At 40.4% G+C, this 23581-nt stretch overlaps 1 protein-coding gene across 1 annotated transcript in view; it reads left to right on the forward strand.

Moving 5' to 3' along the window:
- The first annotated feature begins 20026 nt into the window (after positions 1-20026).
- Positions 20027-23581, forward strand: part of HERC2 (HECT and RLD domain containing E3 ubiquitin protein ligase 2) — a 258118-nt gene continuing 254563 nt past the window's right edge. Inside the window, exons 1-2 of the mRNA XM_044918185.1 lie at positions 20027-20101; positions 20730-20832. Coding sequence (XP_044774120.1) covers positions 20761-20832 — 72 coding nt within the window. The 5' untranslated portion in view covers positions 20027-20101; positions 20730-20760. The remainder of the gene's footprint in view (positions 20102-20729; positions 20833-23581) is intronic.

Here is a 23581-nt window from a genome sequence, read left to right on the forward strand (position 1 = left end):
GGGTGGCTCAGTCAGTTAAGCGGCTGCCTTCGGCTCAGGTCATGATCCCAGGGTCCTGGGATCAAGCCCCACGTCGGGCTCCCTGCTCAGCGGGGAGTCTGCTCCTCCCTCTCCCTCTGCCTGCCTCTCTGCCTACTTGTACTATCTCTCTGTCAAATAAATAAAAATAAAATCTTTAAAAAAAAAAAAATTGGGGGGGGAAAAATCTCTCACCTCCAAAACTCTCTCAGCATTCCTGCAGAGGTAACTATCTAGGTAAGGAGAAAAAAGAATTCTTTGGGAGGAATGACCATGCATAGTTATCACTTATTTTTGTCTTTATATTTTGTTTATTATAAAATATAACATATTTGGAAAAGTACATAAAACAAATGCACGGTGGAACAAAGTATTATAAAATCAATTCCCAGGTAACCACCAACCAGGCCAAGACTTACGTGGTTGGCAGCAGCCCAGAAGAACCTGACTGCTCCTGTCTCACAGCCACCTCCTCCCATACTAGAGGGAATAACTCTCTTGCTTTTCTTTAGAGCTTTACATCCCAAGGGTAGGTCAAGGGTTGGAAAACTATGGCCTGCCAAATCTGGAACCCAGTCTGTTTTTAAATTAAGTTTTGATGGAATATAATCACACCCATTCTGTTATGCACTGTGCTGTTTATAACTACTTTCCGGCTACAAGAGCAGAGTTGAGTAGTTGCTGCAGAGACCCAGATGGCTGGCTAAGCCTAAAATATTTCTTATCTGACTCTTCAGAAAAAAAATGGGGCTCCCAGGTGTAGTTTGTGATCTACCAAACCTGCAGTTTGCTGCCCCCTGGTGTAGTGAGTGCTCTACCAATTTCCCCCAGCTGCTGAGAGGATTGGCTGCCTGGAATTCACTGTTGCCCACTTCTCTGGCAGTCGGTGGGGGAAAACCTGGCGACAGTCTCTTGGTGCAACCCTCAGTCAACTGATGCTATTATAAATGTAATTGTCTTTTAATTTCATTTTTAAATGGTTTATAGCTAATGTATAGAAATGCAATTGATTATTAAATATCAGTCTTATATCCTGCAACCTTGGGGAAATTGTTTCTTACTTCTTACCTCTAATAAATTTTTAGTAGACTCCTTAAGATTTTCTGTATAGAGCTCACGTCATCTGCAAAAAATTTTTACTTCTTCCTCTTCCATCAAGTTGACTTTCATTCTCTTTTATGTCTAATTATGCTACCTAGAACCTCATGCTAGATTTGTTGAATAGTTGTAGCAAGAGCAGACATCCTTATCTTATTCTTGATCTTAGGGGGAAATCTTTCAGTCTTTCAGTGTTAACTATGATGTTTGCAAATTTTTTGTAGATGCCCTTTGTCAGATTGAGGAAGTTCCCTTATACTTCTAACTTGAGGGATTTTTAAAAAAATCATGAATGGGGGCGCCTGGGTGGCTCAGTTGGTTAAGCGACTGCCTTCGGCTCAGGTCATGATCCTGGAGTCCCTGGATCGAGTCCCTGGATCGAGTCCCGCATCGAGTCCCGCATCGGGCTCCCTGCTCGGCAGGGAGTCTGCTTCTCCCTCCGACCCTCCCCCCTTTCATGCTCTCTCTCTCTCAGTCTCTCTCTCTTAAATAAATAAATAAAATCTAAAAAAAAAATCATGAATGGATGTTAGATTTTGTCAAATTCTTTTTCTGAGTCTATTGAGATGATTATGTGTTTCCTTCTTTTCCTAGTAATACGATGCTTTACATAGATTGGTTATCATATGTTGAAACAACCAAATCCCACTTACTCACAATGTGCTTTATCTGGATTTGGTTTGCTGGTATTTTGTTGAGAATTTTTGCATCTACATTTATAAGGGATATTGGTTTGCAGTTTTTTGTGATGTCTTTGTCTGATTTTGGTATTGGGATTATACTGAACTCATAGAATGAGTTGGGAAATGTTCCTTCTTCTATTTTTTGAAAGATTTGTGAAGAGTTAAGGGTGTTAATTTTTCAAATGTTTGGTAGAATTCACCAATGAAGCCATCTGGTTCTGAGCTTATCTCTGTGGGAAGTTTTTTGAATGTTAATCCATATCTTTACTTTCTTTTTTTAAAAATTTTATTATGTTATGTTAGTCACCATGCAATACATCATTAGTTTTTGATGTGGTGATCCATGATCCATTGTTTTTGTATAATACCCAGTGCTCCATGCAGTACGTGCCCTCCTTAATACCTGTCACCGGGCTAACCAATCCCCCCTCCCCCCTCCACTCTAAAGCCTTGTTTGTTTCTCAGAGTCCATAGTCTCTCATGGTTCATCTCTCCCTCCAATTCCCACCCCCCTCATTTTTCCCTTCCTTCTCCTAGTGTCCTCCATGTTATTCCTTATGTTCCACAAATAAGTGAAACCATATGCTAATTGACTTTCTCTGCTTGACTTATTTCACTTAGCATAATCTCCTCCAGTCCCATCCATGTGGATGTAAAAGTTGGGTATTCATCCTTTCTGATGGCTGAGTAACATTCCATTGTAGATATGGACCACCTCTTCTTTATCCATTCATCTGTTGAAGGGCGTCTCAGCTCTTTCCACAGTTTGGCTATTGCGGACATTGCCACTATGAACATTGGGGTGCATATGGCACTTCTTTTCACTACATCTGTGTCTTTGGGGTAAATACCCAGTAGTGCAATTCCTGGGTCATAGGGTAGCTCTATTTTTAAATTTTTGAGGCACCTCCACACTGTTTTCCAAAGTGGCTGTACCAACTTGCATTCCCACCAACAGTGGAAGAGGGTTCCCCTTTCTCCACAACCTCTCCAACATTTGTTGTTTCTTTCCCTGTCCATTTTTGCCATTCTAACTGGTGTAAGGTGCTATCTCAATGTGGTTTTGATTTGAATTTCCCTGATGGCTAATGATGATGAACATTTTTTCACGTGTCTGTTAGCCATTTGCATGTCTTCTTCAGAGAAGTGTCTGTTCATATCTTCTGCCCACTTTTTGACTTGATTATTTGTTTTTTGGGTGTTGAGTTTGAGAAGTTCTTTATAGATCTTGGATACCAGCCCTTTATCTGTAGTGTCATTTGCAAATATCTTCTCCCATTCTGTGGGTTGCCTCTTAGTTTTGTTAATTGTTTCCTCTGCTGTGCAGAAGCTTTTTATCTTGATGAAGTCCCAAAAGTTCATGCTTGCTTTTGTTTCACTAGCTTTTGGAGATGTATCTTGAAAGAAGTTGCTGTGGCCGATGTCAAAGATCCTATGTTCTCCTCTAGGATTTTGATGGATTCCTGTCTCACATTGAGGTCTTTCACCCACTTGAGTTTATCTTTGTGAATGGTGTTAGAGAATGGTCGAGTTTCATTCTTCTGCCTGTGGCTGTCCAATTTTCCCAGCACCATTTATTGAAGAGACTGTCTTTTTTCCATTGCATGTTTTTTCCTGCTTTGTCAAAGATTATTTGACCATAGAGTTGAGGGTCCATATCTGGGCTCTCTCTTCTGTTCCATTGGTCAATATGTCTGTTTTTGTGCCAGTACCATGCTGTCTTGGTGATTACTGCTTTGTAATATAGCTTGAAATTGGGCAGCGTGATGCCCCCAGCTTTGTTTCTCTTTTTCAACATTTCCTTGGCGATTCGGGGTCTTTTCTGATTCCATACAAATTTTAGGATTGTTTGCTCTAGCACGTTGAAAAATGTCATTGGAATTTTGATCGGGATGGCATTGAAGGTATAGATTGCTCTGGGTAGCATAGACATTTTAACAATGTTTATTCTTCCGATCCATGAGAATCGAATATTTTTCCATCTTTTTGTGTCTTCTTCAATTTCTTTCATGAGTGTTCTGTAGTTCCTAGAGTATAGATCCTTTACCTCTTTGATTAGGTTTATTCCGAGGTATCTTATGGGTTTTGGTGGTATTGTAAATGGAATCATTTCTCTAATTTCTCTTTCTACAGTTGTGTTGTTAGTATATAAGAAAGCAACTGATTTCTGTGCATTGATTTTGTATCCTGCCACATTACTGAATTGCTGGATGAGTTCTAGTAATTTGGGGGTGGAGTCTTTTGGGTTTTCCATGTAAAGTATCATGTTGTCTGAGAAAAGAGAGAGTTTGACTTCTTCTTTGCCAATTTGAATACCTTTTATTTCTTTTTGTTGTCTGATTGCTGTTGCTCGGACCTCTAGTACTATGTTGAACAGTAGTGGCGAGAGTGGGCATCCTTGACATGTTCCTGATCTTAAGGGAAAGGCTCTCAGCTTTTCCCCATTGAGGGTGATATTCGCTGTGGGTTTTTCATAGATGGATTTTATGAACTTGAGGAATGTTCTCTCTATCCCTATACTCTGAAGAGTTTTAATCAGGAAAGGATGCTGTATTTTGTCAAATGCTTTTTCTGCATCAATTGAGAGGACCATATGTTTCTTGTCTCTCCTCTTATTAATGTGTTCTATCACACTGATTGATTTGAGAATGTTGAACCACCCTTGCTTCCGGGGGATAAATCCCACTTGGTCGTGGTGGATGATCCTTTTAATGTATTGTTGGATCCTATTAGCTAGGATTTTGTTGAGGATTTTGGAATCCATATTCATCAGGAATATCGGTCTGAAATTCTCCTTTTTGATGGGGTCTTTGCCTGGTTTGGGGATTAAGGTAATGCTGGCCTCATCGAATGAGTTTGGAAGTTTTCCTTCTGTTTCTACTTTTTGAAACAGCTTCAGTAGAATAGGTATTCTTTCTTCTTTGAATGTTTGGTAGAATTCCCCAGGGAATCCATCAGGCCCTGGACTCTTGTTTTTTGGGAGGTTTTTGATCACTGCTTCGATCTCGTTACTGGTTATTGGCCTATTCAGGTTGTCAGTTTCTTCCTGTTTCAGTCTTGGGAGTTTATAGGTTTCCAGGAAGGCCTCCATTTCATCCAGATTGCTCAGTTTATTGGCATATAGTTGTTGATAATAATTTCTAGTAATTGTTTCTATTTCCTTGGTGTTAGTCATCATCTCTCCCCTTTCATTCATAATTTTATTAATTTGGGCCCTTTCTCTTTTCTTTTGGATAAGTCTGGCCAGTGGTTTATCGATCTTATCAATTCTTTCAAAGAACCAACTTCTAGTATCGTTGATCTGATCTACTGTGTTTCTGGTTTCTAATTCATTGATCTCTACTTTAATTTTAATTCTTTCTCTTCTAATGTATGGCTTAGGCATCGTTTGTTGCTTTTTCTCTAGTTCTTTAAGGTGGAGAGTTAGTTGGTGAATTTGGGATTTTTCTGTTTTTTTGAGTGAGGCTTGGATGGCTATGTATTTCCCCCTTAGGACCGCCTTTGCAGTATCCCATAGGTTTTGGACCGATGTGTTTTCATTCTCATTGATTTCCATGAATTGTTTAAGTTCTTCTTTGATTTCCTGGTTGACCCAAACATTCTTGAGCAGAGTGGTCTTTAGCTTCCAAGTGTTTGAATTTGTGCCAAATTTTTTCTTGTGATTGAGTTCCAGTTTTAAAGCATTGTGGTCTGAGAATATGCAGGGAATAATTTCAGTCTTTTGGTATCAGTTGAGACCTGATTTGTGACCCACTATGTGGTCTATTCCGGAGAAAGTTCCATGTGCGCTCGAGAAGAATGAGTATTCTGTTGTTTTAGGGTGGAATGCTCTGTAAATATCTATGAGGTCCATCTGATCCAGTGTATCATTCAAAGCTCTTGTTTCCTTGTTGATTTTCTGCTTAGATGATCTGTCTGTTGCTGAGAGTGGAGTATTGAGGTCTCCTACAATTAACGTATTGTTATCAATATGACTCTTTATTTTGGTTAAGAGTTGGCTTATGTAGATGGCTGCTCCCATGTTGGGGGTGTAGATATTTACAATTGTTAGATCTTCTGGTTGGATAGACCCTTTAAGAATGATATAGTGTCCTTGTGTGTCTCTAACTACAGACTTTAGTTTAAAATCTAATTTGTCTGATATAAGAATTGCTACCCCAGCTTTCTTTTGAGGTCCGCTGGCATGGAAGATGGATCTCCATCCCTTCACTTTCAGTCTGGATGTATCTTTAGGTTCAAAATGAGTCTCTTGTAGGCAGCGTATGGATGGGTCCTGTCTTTTTATCCAATCTGCAACTCTGTGCCATTTTATGGGAGCATTTAGGCCATTCACGTTGAGGGTGATTATTGAAAGATATGAATTAATTGTCATCATGTTGCCTGTGAAGACATTGTTTTTATAGATTGTCCCTGTAAATTTCTGTTGTATATCACTCTTGGGGTCTTTCTCCTTTTATAGAACCCCCTTTAATATTTCTTGCAGGGCTGGCTTAGTGGTCACATATTCTTTCAGTTTCTGCCAGTCGTGGAAGCTCCGCATCTCTCCATCCATTCTAAATGAAAGCCTTGCCGGATAAAGTATTCTTGGCTGCATGTTCTTCTCATTTAGTACCCTGAATATGTCTTGCCAGGCCTTTCTGGCTTTCTAGGTCTCTGTGGATAAGTCTGACGTTATTCCGATGTTCCTCCCTCTGTAGGTAAGGAATCTCTTCCCCCTAACTGCCCTTAAGATGGTTTCCTTGTTTCTAAGATTTGCAAGTTTTACTATTACATGCCGGGGTGTTGGCCTGTTTTCCTTGATCTTGGGAGGGGTCCTCTCTGCCTCTAGGATGCGAATGTTTGTTTCATTCCCTGGATTAGGGAAGTTCTCAGCTACGATTTGCTCAAATACATCTTCTAGTCCTCTCTCTCTCTCCACTCCCTCCGGGATTCCAATTATTCTGACATTGGAACGCTTCATGGTGTCACTTATTTCTCTGATTCTATTTTCATGGATTTTGAGTTGTTTTTCCCTGGCCTCCTCTTTTCCCTTTTTATCTATTATATTGTCTTCCAGATCGCTTATTCGTTCTTCTGCCTCGCTTACCCCAGCTGTTAGATTATCTAGATTGGATTGGATCTCATTGATAGCATTTTTAAGTTCTGCCAACTCAGCTTTCATTTCTGCCCTTAGAGACTCTATGTTGCCATTAATTGATTTCTCCATTCTAGCTATTGTCTTCACAATTGCTAGCCTGAATTCCATCTCTGACATCTTGGTTATATCTGCATCCATTTGTAAATCTGCAGCATAAGTCATAATCTCTGAGTCTTTTCTATTTTGGGGGCTCCTCTTCCTAGTCATTCTGTTGATGGGTGTTTGAGGGAATGTATAGAGTCCAAATTATTGACCAGAACCCAAGTAAGATGCACCTGTTTTCTTGGGACCTTTGGGTTGCTGGCCTCTTGTTTTCCCAGCCTGTCTTCTGGGGGAGGGGCCTGCCACCCTGTTGCTGAGGCAACCCTGTTTGGGCGGAGTTGCCCTGCCCCCCTGTGGCGGGGGATGGGCTCAGCGAGAATCAGTTTTGGGGGCTTTTGTTCTCTGGCGGCTTTCCCTGGCGGCTTTCTGCGTCTCTTCTGTGAGTCAGAGCAGAAGAGACTGTTTCCAACCCTCTGCCTCAGAGCAGAGAGATCGCAGTCTGTTCTTCAGTGAGCTCTCCAGGCCACACTGTCTCCGTTTCTGTCCGTGCTGCTATAAACTGTAGCGGCCTGGGTTGTGCACCCCTCCGCAGCACTCCCAGTCCTGCCTCCAGGTCGGGGCATGTTTCTGCCCTTTGTGCTTCTAAAACTGCCAGCCGCTCCCAGTTTGCCCATGTGACCCTGCCGCTCCGGGTTTCCGCCCCGGGGGCCGCCCTAAAGTCCTTTCCCCGCAGCTACCGGTCTGCGAGTTTTTGCCCTGTCCCCAGCGCGCAAGGCTGTCGCTCACCAGTGGTGTAGGATCCCCACAGCCAGGCACCCTCCTGCTGCCATTTATCCTCTGGTATCTGCCCTCGGAATCACAGCTCCCTGCTTCGTACCTTGAAACCAACCGCCTGCGATATTCTGTTTGTAGACATCCAGATCTTCTTACATCTCAGGCTGGTTTTGTGGGTGCTCAGAGTGGTCTGGTAGATATCCAGCTCAATTCTGGGGACGAGTTGAAATAGGTCCCCTACTGCTCCGCCATCTTTCCTTGTCCCCCCATATCTTTACTTTTTTTTTTTTTTTTAAAGATTTTATTTTTATTTATTTGACAGAGAGAGAGACAGCGAGAGCAGGAACACAAGCAGGGGGAGTGGGAGAGGGAGAAGCAGGCTTCCTGCCGAGCCGGGAGCCCGATGTGGGACTCGATCCCAGGACCCTGGGATCATGACCTGAGCCGAAGGCAGACGCTTAACGACTGAGCCACCCAGGCGCCCCATATCTTTACTTTTTATAGGTCTATTCAGATTTTCTATATCTTCTCAAGTCACTTTTGGCGTTTTTGTCTTTCTAGGAATTTCTCCATTCCATCTAGGTTATCTAATTTGTTGATAGATAATTGTTCGTAGTATTCCTTTATCATCTCTTATTTCTGTAAAGTTGGCAAATAATATCCCCAGATATTTTCCTGATTTTAGTAAGTTGAGTCATCTCCCTTTTTTTGTTGGTCTGACAAAAGGCTTGCCAATTTTGTTGATTCTTTCAAAGACCAAATTTTTGGTTTTGTGACTTTTTCTATTGATTTTCTATTCTCTAACTTATTTCCACTCTAATCTTTATTATTCATTCCTTCTGCTTGCTTTGGGTTTAGTTTGGTCTTCTTCAGTTTGCTCTTCTAGTTTTTAAGTTGGAAGCTTAGATTATTTATTTGAAGTCTTTCTTCTTTTTTAAATGTAGTCATTCACAGCTATAAATTTCCCTGTAAGCATTCCTTTTTCTGAATGCCATAAATTTTGGTATTTTGTGTTTTCATCTTCATTCATCTCAAATGTATTTTATAATTTCCCTTCTGGTTTCTTCTTTGACTCATTTTTTACAAGTATATTTTTAAATTTCCACATATTTTTGACTTACCAATTTCTTTCTATTAATTTATAATTTCAATAGAATTGAAATTATTTTGTTTAATTTCAATCCTTTTCACTTTATTTTTGCTTGTTTAATGACCTAACATATGGTCTGTGCAGGGGAATGTGCCATGTACACCAGGGAGGAATATCTGTTCTGCTATTGTTGTTGGATGGAATGTTCAGTAGATGTCTGTTAAGTCTATTTGGTTATAGTGTTGTTCAAGTCTTCTATTTCCTTGTTGATTCTCTGCCTAGTTGTTCTATCCATTATTGAAAGTGGTGTATTGATGTCTCCAACAATTAATTTGAATTATCTATTTTTTCTTTCAATTCTATTCATTTCTGCTTTATATATTTTGATGGTCTCTTATTACATAATGTTTATAACTACTATATCTTTTTATTTATTTATTTATTTATTTTTAAAGATTTTATTTATTTATTTGACAGAGAGAGAGACACAGCGAAAGAGAGAACACAAGCAGGGGGAGTGGGAGAGGGAGAAGCAGGCTTCCCACAGAGCAGGGAGCCCGATGCGGGGCTCGATCCCAGGACCCTGGGACCATGACCCGAGCCAAAGGCAGACGCTTAATGACTGAGCCACCCAGGTGCCCCTATATCTTTTTACTATGGTGAACATTTTATTAGTATGTAAAGTCCTTCTTTATCTCTTGAAAGCTTTTTTGATTTAAAGTTTATTTTGTCTGATATTAGTATGGTCACTTCAGCTCTTTTTGGTTACTATTTGCATGGTATATCTTTTTGCATCCTTTTACTTGCAACCCATTTTTGTCTTTGAATCTAAAGTGTGTCTTTTACTGATAATATATTGCTGGATCATGTGGGCTGGGTTTTTTTCCTTTTTAAATCCATTCAGCTAGTGTCTGCCTTTAGATTGAAGAGTTTAATCTGTTTATATTTAGTGTAATTACTGATAAGGTAGGAGTTATGTCTTTAATTTTGCTATTTTTTGATATGTCTTATGTCCTTTTTGTTATTCTATTCCTCAGTTATTGCCATTTTGTGTTAAATATTTTCTAGTGTGCTGTTATAATTCCCTTGTTATTTCTTTTACCATATAATTTTCAGTTATTTTTTTTAGTTGATACCTTGGGCGTCACAGTTAGCTTTTGCTATTTCAATCCCTTAGGTTTCAGTAAGGGCAATTATTCCCATGACATAAAGGCCTTGTTTCCTCTATTTGTTGAATGACAAGTTATAGGTTCTAAGTATGAGCAAGTATTCCTAGGGTACCAAATCTTATCTCCTTTTCTTGCTATTTCTTGTTTCTGGGATCTGATTATTGGCAACTCTTCACTGGACAACAAGGCCTTATCTACTTTTTTGTTAGAACCAATTTTTCCAGGTTCTAAGGAAAAGCAATTTCTGTCACAACACCATGGGCTTGTGCCTTCGCTTCTTGGATCCAAGTTCTATAGGTTTTGTTTTTTTTTTTCCTTCCAAATTTTTATTTAAATTCTAGTTAGTTAACAAATACTGTAATACTGAAAAAAAAGCAAATAGTGTAATATTGATTTCAGGAGTAGAATTTAGTGATTCATCACTTACATGTAACACTCATCATAACAAGTGCCCTCCTTGATAACCACCACCCATTTAGCCCATCCCCCACCCTTTTCCCTCCATCAATCCTCAGTTTGTTCTCTACCATTAAGAGTCTCTATGGTTTGCTTTCCTCTCTCTCTCTTTCTTTTTTTTTTCCCCTTCCCATATGTTCATCTGTTTTGTTTCCTAAATTCCACACATGAGTGAAATCATATGGTATTTGTCTTTCTCTGACTGACTTATTTCACTTAGCATAATATACTCCAGGTCCATCCATGTCGTTGTAAATGGCAAGATTTCATTCTCTTTGATGATTAATATTCCATCTTTACCCATTCATCAGTCAATGGACACCTGGGCTCTTTCCATAGTTTGGCTATTATTGATAATGCTACTATAAACATTGAGGTACATGTACCCCTTTGCAAGTTCTGTAGGTTTTGAATATGAGCAACAACTGTGTCTTAGTATGGGCTGCTGTAACAAAAAACATCCTCTGCTTGTATAAACTGGATGGCTTATAGATGACAGAAATTTATTCCTCATAGTTCTAGAGGCTAGAAGTTGAAGACCAAGATACTGGCAGATTCAGTGTCTGGTGAGGGCCCATTTCCTCATAGTTGGCTGTCTTTTCACTGTACCATCACATGGTGGAAGAGGCAAGGGAGCTCTGTGGGGTATCTTTTATTAGAGTACTAATCTCATTCATGAGGGCTCCAACCTCACAACCTAAGCATCTCCCAAATGCTCCATCTCCTAATACCATCACATTGGGTAATGGGAATACTTGCTCATACTCAGAACCTGTAACTTGGGATTCAGCACACAGAGAAAAGAAGGCCTTTATGCTTTGAGAGTAATTGTTCTTACTAAAAACCTAGAGATTGAATTAATTTCAACATATGAATTTTGGGGAGACATCAATATTTAGTCTTATAGCAAACATGGAGGGTTTTCTTTTTGCCCCCCCCCCCCTTTTTTTAACTCTTTTACTCTTCTTGCAAATTTCTGTGTCTAGGATCCAATTCTGGACAAATATTCCTTTGGCAAGAAAGCCTTATCTTCTCTTTGTGTTAGATCCAGAATGTGTAGGTTCTGAGGATGGGCAACTATACTCAGGACATCAAGACATTAAATCTTCTGTTTGGTAGAAAACTAATATATATGTTGTGAGAATGGGCAACTATTTCTAATTGCTCTGGCCTTTCCCTCACTGCTTCATCATTCAAAGGTCCCTAGAATATGAATAAGTGGAACAACTCCTGGGAGCAGCAGACCTTGCCCTTTTTACTTTTTTTACATCTCAGATCTCTAGGTTCCAAGTATGGGCAACAACTCCCACTACAATTGAATGTGTTCCCTCTTTGTTGGCTTATACATCTCTAGTTTCTGAATATGTGCACCTCTTTCAAGAGTTCCAAAACATCTCTCCACAGTTTGTTAGATCTCAAATTGGTAGGATTCAATTATGGATACTAACACCTCAGGGCACTAAGACCTCATTTCCTCTAACTGTTAGACACAAGGAAGGCTAACTAGTTTCAGGGCACCAAGGCCTTGTCCCTTCTACTTGTTATTTAACAGTTAACAGTTGAACAATGTTTTTAATAACTCAAAGGTAATAAGAGCCTAAAGATTTGGCTTAATGAAAACACTTTTTTAAAAACTAGAATGTATCATGGTGATATTGTGCATTTAATATTGTGTCAGAAGACTCAAAATATCTAGTTAACTCTTCATAAGTGGTACTAAGAGCGGCCACTGAATTAGGGTGATGTCAGTCAGGACAATTAAGGTTTTCCCCTTGTGACAAGGAAACCATCTGGGTGGTGTTGCTGTAGGAATGCCCAGTTCCTCTTTAACCGTTTACCTAATGCTTTAGCAGGAGGTGCCTGAGTCAATGTTATTAGAATTTACCAAACAATGATTCCTTAAGTATGTCATTATGTCTATATTTACTATCTGGCTTGTTCTGGAAAGCATATCATCAGAATAGGTAGGGATATGCTGCAATAACAAACAACTCTTGAATCCTGATGACTAAAAATAAAGTTTAGTTCTTGGTCAAGCTTTATGTTAAATATGGGTTGGTGGTGAGACTTCAGCTCTCACCAACACTGAGGGACTTAGGATAATGGAAGCTCAAATTCAACACCTACTCCCCTGATTGTCATGAAGAAGAGAATGCTAGAAGGTTTCACATTAGCAACTTACTGTTCCAGCTTGGAAATGACACACATCACTTCTAGCCACAACCACTGATACTACCTCACTTCAAGGGGAAATACAATCTTCTCGTGTGCCTGGAAAGGAAGGAGAGCTATCGTTGGTACTACTACTGACTGATTATTGAATAAATTACTTTTTGCCTGACACCTGCCATACATTGTCTCCAACTGGCTGAACATACCAGGAGGTAAGTAGTGATATCCCTACTCCATAGACAAAGAAAGTGAGGTTAAAAGATTTCTACGAGGTCACATAGGATATATCAAACTCAGAATTCAAATCCAGGTCTTTGTGACTCTACAGCTCACGGAGGAAACTTTTGGTGGGATAGTGGGATGAAAATATCTTCTTCTGAGACTAAATAACTTGCCAAAACTCACATAGCTAGTAAGTGCAGAAACAAGATTTTACATAGGCAGTCTGATTGCAAGGATTTTCCTCTTAATCATTGCAAACCTGATCACTCAGGTCTGGCTTTGCCTTAGCCTTTAATAAGAGAGATAAAGAAATTTTAACAGATATGTTATAAGTGCTTACCCAGCTCATACATTTTATTCAAACCCATAGCTTCTGCTGAAGGACTGGGTCCAAGTAAGTGTTTTGTAACACATGACTCTCTTCCTGGCTCTGGTAACTGACCCAAAGATGGACACTTCCTCGAGAGAGAGGGAATAGTCCTGGGAATAGCCAAAGAGATTTCCTCTCTTGGGAATCAGGAGTTGGGGTATGGGGTCAGGCAGATAGTGGTGGGCCTTTGAGCCATGTACAAACAGATGAGAGCCAGAAAAATTTCTAAGGAAAGATCATTCCAAGTAGAGAGAATAGCAAATGCAAAGGCCCTGAGACAGGAACATGTTTGGCATGTTGGAGAAGTAGGAAGAAGACCAATGTATTTGAGGTGAATTGGGTGAAGAGGAAAGTAGAAGTAAGAACAGAGAAGGAGCCAGGAGTAGATCAGGCAGGGCCTCACCTTGGATATAATTTAAAGTATGATGAGAAGTCAGTGGAGGGTTTTGGTCAGTAAGAGAGATAATCTGAAACATATTTGAAAAGTATCATATTGGTTGCTGGGTGGAGAATGGATGATAAAGCACAGTTATGGAAGCAGGGGGTGCAGTTAGAAGGCTCTTGCATAGGTCCAGTTGAAAAATGAAGGTGTTTTGGTTCACATTATTGTAGAGGTGATGGGAAGTGGTCTAATTCAAGATAGAGCCAATAGGGTTTATTCTTGGATTGGATCTTGGAGGTGAAAGAAAGAAAGGAGTCAAGGGTGATTACAAAGGTTTTGGTGGTCTATTTACTGAGAGGAATAGGGCATGTGAAGGGGAGATTCTACATTCGGCTTTGGACCTATAAAATTTGAGATACATATTATTCTTCCAAGTGGGTCATCGGATGTAGGACTATGGAATTTAGAACTGGAGATCTATATATCTTATGTCCTCAATTCTGAGATACACATTTTCTGTATATCATTATCTCTGAAATCAGGATACATCCCATTATCATTGGTTGTCAGACAAGTGGCAGTTGTGACTTAGTTATGACATTTTCTTTTGACACCATTTAGTAAGATAAAGAAAATAATGGCATCAATGCATCTTGGATTTAATGAAAGATGTCAAACTCTGGAGTTATTAGCATATTGAAAGCCATCGATTAGATGACATTACCTGGGAGTGTTGATAAAGAAGAGAGCTGAGGAATAAGCTTGGGTCATTCCAATATAGCAAGGTCAGGAAAATAAGAAGCCTGATGAGGGATTTCCATCACATAGGAGGAGACTGGGAAAATGTGAAGAATATGTTTCAATTATGAAGTTGTGAGCAACTGTGAACATACTACTGGGAGTGTACATATGGTGAGAACTGATGACTTACATGAAATTTGGCCAACTGATGGTCATTAGTAACCTCTGCAAGAGAATTCCAGTGAAGTGGTAGGAACAAAGCCTGACTGTTGTGCTTTAAGTAAGAGTAAGGTGAAGTAGAGGTAGAAAGTGAGACCATTTGAAAAGGAATTTTGCTATTTAAAAAAATCAGAGAAGTAGGATGACTTCTGGAAGGATATGTGGAATTCAAAGGAACGTGTTTAAAACTAGGATCCTGGGCATATTTGTAAGTTGATAGAACAGATGCAGCAGAGAAGGAGTCATTCATGGAAGGGCGGAGAGGAGGTGAAGCAAGGACTGGACTAATACCTGAGTGGCATCATTGATAGGTGAGTGGGTGGATCCAGAGCACTAGTAGGGAGATTGTCTACCCATAAGATATGGGAAGCTTTATCCACAGTAACAGAAGGGAAGGGGAAAACTGCGGACAGTTATGGTGGCAATTTTCATGGTGAGAACACTTTCATCAGTTAAGGTATTCCTGGCTGTGATAATATCTGCTTGTTAATTACTTCTAACCTCAATAAGTCTGGGGGTGGATGGACACAAGACTGGGTCAATGGTGCATGTATAATTTCCAGGACCTCCTTCCATCCTTCCACTTTGTTGCCCCCCTACCCCCAGCTGGCTGGCTTTCTTTCTTAGGCCTGTTGTATCCTTGGTACCAGATGGCTGTGTGGCACCAGGGGAAGGGAAAGTAGATATGGAGTAGATATGCAGTTGTGTGTCTCAGGGGTTCAGCCACATACGAAGTGAGTGGAGTGGATTCACCCAGCATTGAGGTTTGCCAGAATAGTACAATGGAGAGAAAGAGGAATAAGTGATTAGAGATTATGGGCAGGCCATATGTTGGGCTGCAAAACCAAACTTGGCAAAAAAGGAAAGTGAGGATGTGAGACAAGACTTCTAGAGGGGTTGAAGTTTGTTTGCATAATTACTAGAGGAAGTGAACTAGAAAGATAAGATGCAGTGATCAAAGAGTCAGAGGCTCACAGTTGTGATCTTTAAGGTGATTTCATGAATGGAACAGACCATGGTGGTGAGTGGTTCAGGTGGAGCAGGAAGCAGGATGGTTAAAAGTAAGGCCATGAAGAACTGAGAGGGAGGGACACTGACCGGGTGACTCCTGTGGTAGCAAAGGTCCTGAGAATGGGCCAATGGTAGCAGTGGTAAAAAGGTCATCAGTGGAGTGCTTAAATCTTCAGTGGGCATGGAAAGTGATGGATAGTACCATGGGTTATTGCAATCAGGATCAGAGAGTGGTAAATCTGATGTCAAGTGTTTCAAAGAAGTTCAGTTTTGTTTTAAGTGAAATGGGAGGAATATGGTCTAAAAGTGGCAGGGATCCACTTCATGTCCTAAGACGTATGCATGTGGAAGAATAAAAAGCCACTGCTTTCCACAGGAGACTACAGATTTTTCATTAGAACAGTAACATGATAAGAATATGCCTGTAAACAGTCAACAAAACTAAAATGCAACTTACCAAATTGGAGAAGATATTTGCAAATGACATTACAGATAAAGGGCTAGTATCCAAGATCTATAAAGAATTTATCAAACTCAACACCCAAAAAACAAAGAATCCAGTCAAGAAACGGTCAGAAGACACAAACAGACATTTCTCTAAAGAAGACTTACAAATGGCCAACAGACACATGAAAAAATGCTCCACATCCTTTGGCATCAGGGAAATACAAATCAAAACTGTAATGAGATAGCACCTCACACCAGTCAGAATGGCTAAAATTAACAAGATGGGAAACAACAAATGTTGGTGAGCTTGTGGAGAAAGGGGAAATCTCTTACACAGTTGGTGGTAATGCAAGCTGGTACAGCCACTCTGGAAAACAGTATGTGGTTCCTCAAAAAGTTAAAAATAGAGCTACCTTAGGACCCAGCAATTGGACTACTAGGTATTTACCCCAAAGATACAAATGTAGTGATCCGAAGGGGCACCTGCACACCAATGTTTATAGCAGCAATGTCCACAATAGCCAAACTATGGAAAGAGCCCAGATGTCCATCAACAGATGAATGGGTAAAGATGTGCTATATATATATATATACATACACACAATGGAATATTACTCAGCCATCAGAAAGGATGAATACTTAACCATTTAACAATACATAACATGGATGGAACTGGAGGATATTATGCAGAGTGAAATAAGTCAAACAGAGAAAGACAATTATCATACGGTTTCACTCATAGGTGTAATATAAGAAACAGCACAGAGGATCATAGGGGCAGGGAAGGAAAACTAAATGGGAAATCATCAGAGAGGGAGACAAACCATGAGAAACTCTTTTTTTTTTTTTTTAAAGATTTTATTTATTTGAGAGAGAGTGCACGCAGCAGGGGGAGGGGCAGAGGGAGAAGGAGAGAGAGGGAGAAGCAGACTTCCCACTGAGCAGGGAGCCCGATGCGGGGCTCGATCCCAGGACCCTGAGATCATGACCTGAGCCGAAGGCAGGCGCCTAATGACTGAGCCACCCAGGCGCCCCCATGAGAGACTCTTAACTATAGGAAACAAACTGAGGATTGCTAGAGGAGAGGTGGGTGGGGGGATGGGATAACTGGGTGATGGGCACTAAGGAGGGCACGTGATGTGATGAGCACTTGGTGTTATATGTAACTGATAAATTATTGAACACTACATCTGAAACTAATGATGTACTATATGTTGGTTAATTGAATTTAAATAAAAAATTAAAAAAAAGAATATGCCTGTAAGTTCCACAGGGTTCAGGGGTGGGTGTTAAGGAATAGATGAGAAATCGGGACCTAAAGATAAAGATAAGAGTGGGGATAAGAAATAAGATTAGGAATATACAAAACTAAATTTACTCATGCTTTCTGGGTTGTTGTTGCCAGTGCTTTTGGTGCCATATTTAAGAAATCATTGCTAAATCCAATGTCATAAAGCTTGCCCTCCATGTATTCTTCTAAGAGTTTTATACTTGTAGATCTTATGTTTAAGTTTGATCCATTTTGAGTTAATTTTTATATATGGTTAAAGGTAAGCATCCAACTTCATTTTGCATGTGGAAATTCAGCTTTCCAAGCACCATTTATTGAAAAGACCACCCTTTCACCATTGTATGGTGTTGGCACCCTTGGAAGAAATCAATTGACCAGATATATGAGTGTTTATTTCTGGGTTCTGGGTTTTATTCCATTGATCTACATGCCTATCCTTATGGAAGTACCACACTATTTTGTTTACCATAGTTTTGTAGTAAGTTTTATTATCAGAAAGTGTGAGTCCTCCAACTTTGTTCTTTTTCAAGACTGTTTTGGCTTGTATGTAGGTTTTTATAGATGTTCATTAGCAGGTTGAGGCGTTCCCTTCTCTTACTAGTTTGCTCAGAGTTTTTATGAGATGTTGATTTTTGTCAAAAGCATTTTCTGCGTCTATTGAGATGATCTCATGGTGAATTACATTTAGGTTTGAATGTTAAACCAATCTTGAATTCTTGGGATAAACCCCAGTTATGATGTATTATCCTTTCTAATGTTGCTGGAATCCATTTGCAGAAACTTGGCTAAGAATTTTTATATATAATGTTCATGAAAGATATTGGTCTTAAGTTTTCTTGCAATGTCTTTTTCTGGTTTTGTTATCAGGGTAATGCTGTGGTTATATAATGAAAATTTTCACTCCTCTTCAATTTTCTGGGAGAGTTTATATAGAATTGGTGCTCTTTCTTTATTAAATATCTGGTAGAACCAGAATCTACCACAGAAACAATCTGGGCCTGGAGATTTCTTTTTTGGAAGGTTTTTAACTGTGAATTCAAATTTTAAAGTAGGTATAGTCCTGTTCAGGTTATGTATTTTATTTGGTAGTGTACAACTTTTGTGGAATTAGTCCATTTCATATAAATTATCAAATTTGCATGTGCAGAATTTTCCTAGTATTATCTTACTCTCCTTTTGAAGATTTTATTTTTAAGTAATCTCTACATCCAGCTAGGGATGAAACTTACAACCCTGAGATGAAGAATCACATGCTCTACTGACCTAGCCAGCCAGGTGCCCCTCCCTTACTCTCTTTTTGAAGTCTGTGGGGTCTTTAGTGATATCTTCTCTGGTATTCCAGATATTGGTAACCTGTGTGTTTTCTCTCTCTCTTTTTTTTTTTTGGCAGGCTTATCAGATACCTTTTATCTTTTTTTTTAAAAGGATGTATTTATTTTAGAGAGAGAGAGAGCAGGGCGAGGCACAGAGGAAGAGAGAGAGAGACTCTTAAGCCAATTCCCTGCTGAGTGGGGAGCCTGATGTGGGGGTTCTATCTCTGGACCCTGAAATCTTGACCTGAGCCAAAATCAATAGTGGGATGTTTAACCACTGAGCTACCCAGGCGCCCTCTCCCTTTTATCTTTTCAAAGCACCATCTTTTAGTTTCAATGTCTTTCTCTGTTGTTTTTCCATTTCTCTTTATTTCTGTTCCTGTCTTATTTCCTCCCTCTTCTTGCTTTAGATTTATTACTTTTCTTTTTCTAGTTTCTTGAAGTGGAAGCTTACATCCTTGATTTTAGACCTTTCTTTTCTAAGAAAAGCAGTTAATGTTATAAAATTTCACGTTCATCACTGTTTTAGTTGCATCCCATAAATCGTTATATTTTTATTCAGTTCAAATAGTTCTATTTCCCTTGAGATTTCTTCTTTGACCTGTGGATTAACTAGAAGTGTACTGCTTAATTTCCAAGTGTTTGGAGATAGTCCTGCTATTTTTTTTTTTTTTTTTTTTTTACTTTTGAGCGTGGAGCCCAAGGCGGGGTTTGAACTCACCACCCTGAGTTCAAGACCTGAGCCAAGATCAAGAGGCTTCATCCACTGAGCCACCCAGGCGCCCCCTGTTATCTTTTACTGATTTGTAGTTTAATTCCATTATGGTCAGAGAATATACTTTGTATGACTTCAATTGTTTAGAATTTCTTAAGATTTGTTTTATGATGGTACTAAAAGTTCTGATTTCCTTCTCCAAGTCCCCTGCTACCAGCCGCTCCATGAATTCAGCCTAGGATTGCAGCTGCTTTCAGTGCGGCAGACAGGAGGCTCTAGCCGACTGGAGTTAACCTCGAGTCTCTTCTCCCCTGTACGTGTGCCGCTGGCAAACACCCGAGCCACTCCGGCCGGAAGCACCTCAGTCACCTCACGTTCCACCCCGCCCGCAGGTTTTTCGCCAGCGCTGTGCGGAACCCGGGACTGGAGTGCCCCAAGAGGCGGAAATCCCGCCTCCCGGCGCCTGCGGTTGGCCCTGACCGCTAGGGGTGAACCCCAAGGAGGAAGATGAGCAGGATTGAACGAAGCAGGGGAGTAGGGAGGAAGGGCGAGAGGGCTCCTCTTCTCCATTGGCTGGTCCAGCGAGCAGCCTCGCTGTGATTGGCTGGCCAGTGGGGGCGGTAGTCCCGAGTCGGCCTGCCTCTCCGGTCGCGAGAGATACCGGGATCACCAGCGCCGGCGGAGCCAGCGGTGGCTTGGAGGCTGTGTCCGCACGCCGCCGGAGTGAGGCGGCGGGGCCTTTGCGCGTCAGGTCCTCATCCCCGGGGGCAGCGAGGGCGGCCAGCCGCTAGGGCAGTGCGGGTCGGAACCCAGGGCACGGTCGGGCTGGGGCGCGGCGGGCGTTGGCGCGGCCGCCGGACCTGGGCCTGCGCGGACCGCCCGCGGCGCGCGTCTCGGACTGTCTTTCCATTTCAAAGTGATTATTGTTTTGGATTTTTCCGCAGACGTGACTTTTGATTAATTTGTTTCACGCACCAGTACTGGTATGGGATAAAGTGGTAGATGCATGCTACTGTCATTTGTCGTTGAAATGTGGGCTTCCTGTCGTCTGTGTGTTTACCTTTTGGATTTAAGGGAAGGGGATGACATTGTGATTTGGTCTCTTGTGACCGTCCATTCTCAAGGTCTCGCAGACGTAGTACAGAAACCAGGCGAATCCTGTGTGTGGCTCTTAACCTGTATTGGAAGTAGGCTTTTTCTTCCATCCTCCTCCCTGTCTCTCTCCATCTTTCTCTTCCTTTCTCCTCCTCTCCCTCCCCTCCCCCACCTGTTCTCCTCTCCCATCTTTCTGTTCTTTTTGCCGCATTAAACCTTGCGGGAGGGTCTTGGTACAATTCTGAAAAGCTTTAGGTCTTCCAACATTTATGTTCTACTTGCAGGACTGACAACTGTGAGGAAACTGGAGGAAAGATGCCCTCTGATTCTTTCTGCTTGGCTGCCCAGACTCGACTTGACTCCAAATGGTTGAAAACAGATATACAGGTGGGGTTTTGACATGCTTTTTTCTTGGTGTGTTCCTGCCTCCATATTTAAATTTCTGGTTACGGCTTTATATAGGATAAGTACGAGGATGCAGATCGGATCTTGCCTATTAGAGAAGCAGGTTTATTTCCTGTAATTTAAAATGCACCTTTATTGTATCAGTTTTTATAGATTGTGGCTACATTTTAGTTGCAGTTATGTGTAAGTGCAAGAAACTTGAGATCTGTTTATGCAAACATTTTTTCTATTATTATTTTTAAGAGGTCTGTAGTATTCTTAACCTTGTTGACTGTTTCGTGATAGTTTTGAGATGTTCAGTTAATGAGGGGAAGAAGTGACATGTAGTAATTTATTATGTCCTGCAGAAACTCACTCATTTTATGGGACCCTGTGTTTTTGTTTCTGGGGAGACGAGAGTTCAGTTGAGCTGTTTGTTTTTGTGACTGGGCTTTTAAGAGGAGTGCTCAGGTTTTCACATAAAGAATGCGTGGAAACAAAATGTTGGCCTTAGACTCTCTAATGTTTTAATAATGTAATTATAAGCTTGTCCAGAAATTATCAAATAAATAATAGCAGTAATCTTTCTATAGACTTTTTTTTTTTTTTTTACCCCAAGTTAGTTTTCTTTGCAAATCGTTTGGAAAAACTACTTTTGTAAGTCCATATTAACAGCAAAAAGAAGTGTCTGAAATATTTTGTAGTATATATGGCTTTTTTTCTCTTTCCTGAGGTTAACCATTTTAAGTATTTCTCAGGTAATCTCCGGTTTTCAATACAATCTTACATAGTGCATCACAGTTTATCAAGAGTCATATATTCTATAAGCACTTGATCATAGATACTTGTAGTGAAGTATTATAATCTCTTTTTATTTATTTATTTAAAGTGTTGAGTCCCAGTAGGTGTGAGAGCCAAGTGCTTAGAACTGTGTTGTGGATTTTGGGACAGTTATTAATGGGGTAATGTTAGATTAAAGCACACAGAATTGGGCCAAGAATTGGCATAGTAGTGACTCTTTTGGTTTGTTTTTTGTTTAAACATTGCTTTTTATTTAGCAATTACTGTTTGTTTTCCTTTGTCATTTTTTTTTTTTAAAGTGTGGTGGGGGGAGGTGAGATGAGTAATTTCTTATTTCTGAAATCTTGAGATTTAGGCAAACTGATTTTAAGACTTCATTTTTTTATTAGTGTTTGTTTTATTAGAACTTGTTGAAGTAAAGAACTTTATGAAGTTTTTCTTTTTAATCATAATTGAATAACTGCATAATATGAGTTTTAGCATCTTGATCTAAAACCAGTTTAATGCTGAGTTGAGTGCCTGTGATGAGTCAGGCAGATGTACATAAAAAGAAACACCACTTACGCCTTAGAGTTATTTTACCTTTGATTTATTTAGTGTAATATATAGTGCTTAGCCCTTCTTAGACATTTCAAATATTAGTCAGAAGTCCTCCAAACTCATCCTAGGAATACATGAAGAGACATAGGTTTTGGAGAGTGCCCCAGAGGGAAAATGTGTTGTGGGTATTGAAGCTACTTAATATCATGAAAAAAGTGATCGCTGACCTTGGTTTTATATAGTTTCTCCAGCATTGCTTATTAAATGTGAGGAGCAAATGTCGTTTTACCCTAACAAATGACTTAGACTTAGTTTCACTCTTTGGAATCCTTCCTATAGACACATTGCAGATGCAAGCCTTATACTGACAGCTTTTACCCTTACCCTATTGGGATGTCTCTCCCAAATGGAGTGGGAAGTGTCCCATTCCTTAGGTAGGGTTTTTGTATTGGGAACAGAATTGACACCTCGTTAATTAATATTATGTGGGGTAGAAACATGTTTCTTAGCCCTAGAATTTAGCAAATCTATTTTCTGTGGCTGTTTTTGTTTGAAATGCCTGTGAAGGTTTTAGTGACTTTAGAAAGGAAATATTTTTGGAGGCAGTGAAAACTTTTAATATGTGTATATTATAAAGAACACAGGCACTAATCCTAGACTTTCTTGTTCATAGGTGTTTAGGCCTACGATGTGTCAGGCCTATGATGTTGCAACAAGCTGCCTTTAGAAGAGTGCCAGTTATATGGCAGGCATATATGTGGTTTTTACATATATAATGCTTTTTACTTTTCTTTATTATTTTTTTTTTTTTAAAGATTTTATTTATTTATTTGAGAGAGAGAATGAGATAGAGAGAGCATGAGAGGGGGGAGGGTCAGAGGGAGAAGCAGACTCCCTGCCGAGCAGGGAGCCCGATGCGGGACTCGATCCCGGGACTCCAGGATCATGACCTGAGCCGAAGGCAGTCGCTTAACCAACTGAGCCACCCAGGCGCCCCTTTTCTTTCTTTTTTTAAATTTTTTTTTTATTTTTATTTTTTAAAGATTTATTTATTTGAGAGAGCGAGAATGAGAGAGAGAGAGAGTACATGAGAGGGGGGAGGGTTAGAGGGAGAAGCAGGCTCCTTGCTGAGCAGGGAGCCCGATGCAGGACTCGATCCAGGGACTCCAGGATCATGACCTGAGCCGAAGGCGGTCGCTTAACCAACTGAGCCACCCAGGCGCCCCTCTTTTTTTTTTTTTTAAAGATTTTATTTATCTGACAGGGACAGCAAAAGAGGGAACACAGGCAGGGGGAGTGGGAGAGGAAGAAGCAGGCTCCCTGCTGAGCAGGGAGCCCGATGCGATGCGGGGCTTGATCACAGGACCCTGGGATCATGACCTGAGCTGAAGGCAGACACTTAACGACTGAG

Source organism: Neomonachus schauinslandi, chromosome 9 (genome assembly GCF_002201575.2).
Source record: "Neomonachus schauinslandi chromosome 9, ASM220157v2, whole genome shotgun sequence".
Classification (NCBI taxonomy): domain Eukaryota; kingdom Metazoa; phylum Chordata; class Mammalia; order Carnivora; family Phocidae; genus Neomonachus; species Neomonachus schauinslandi.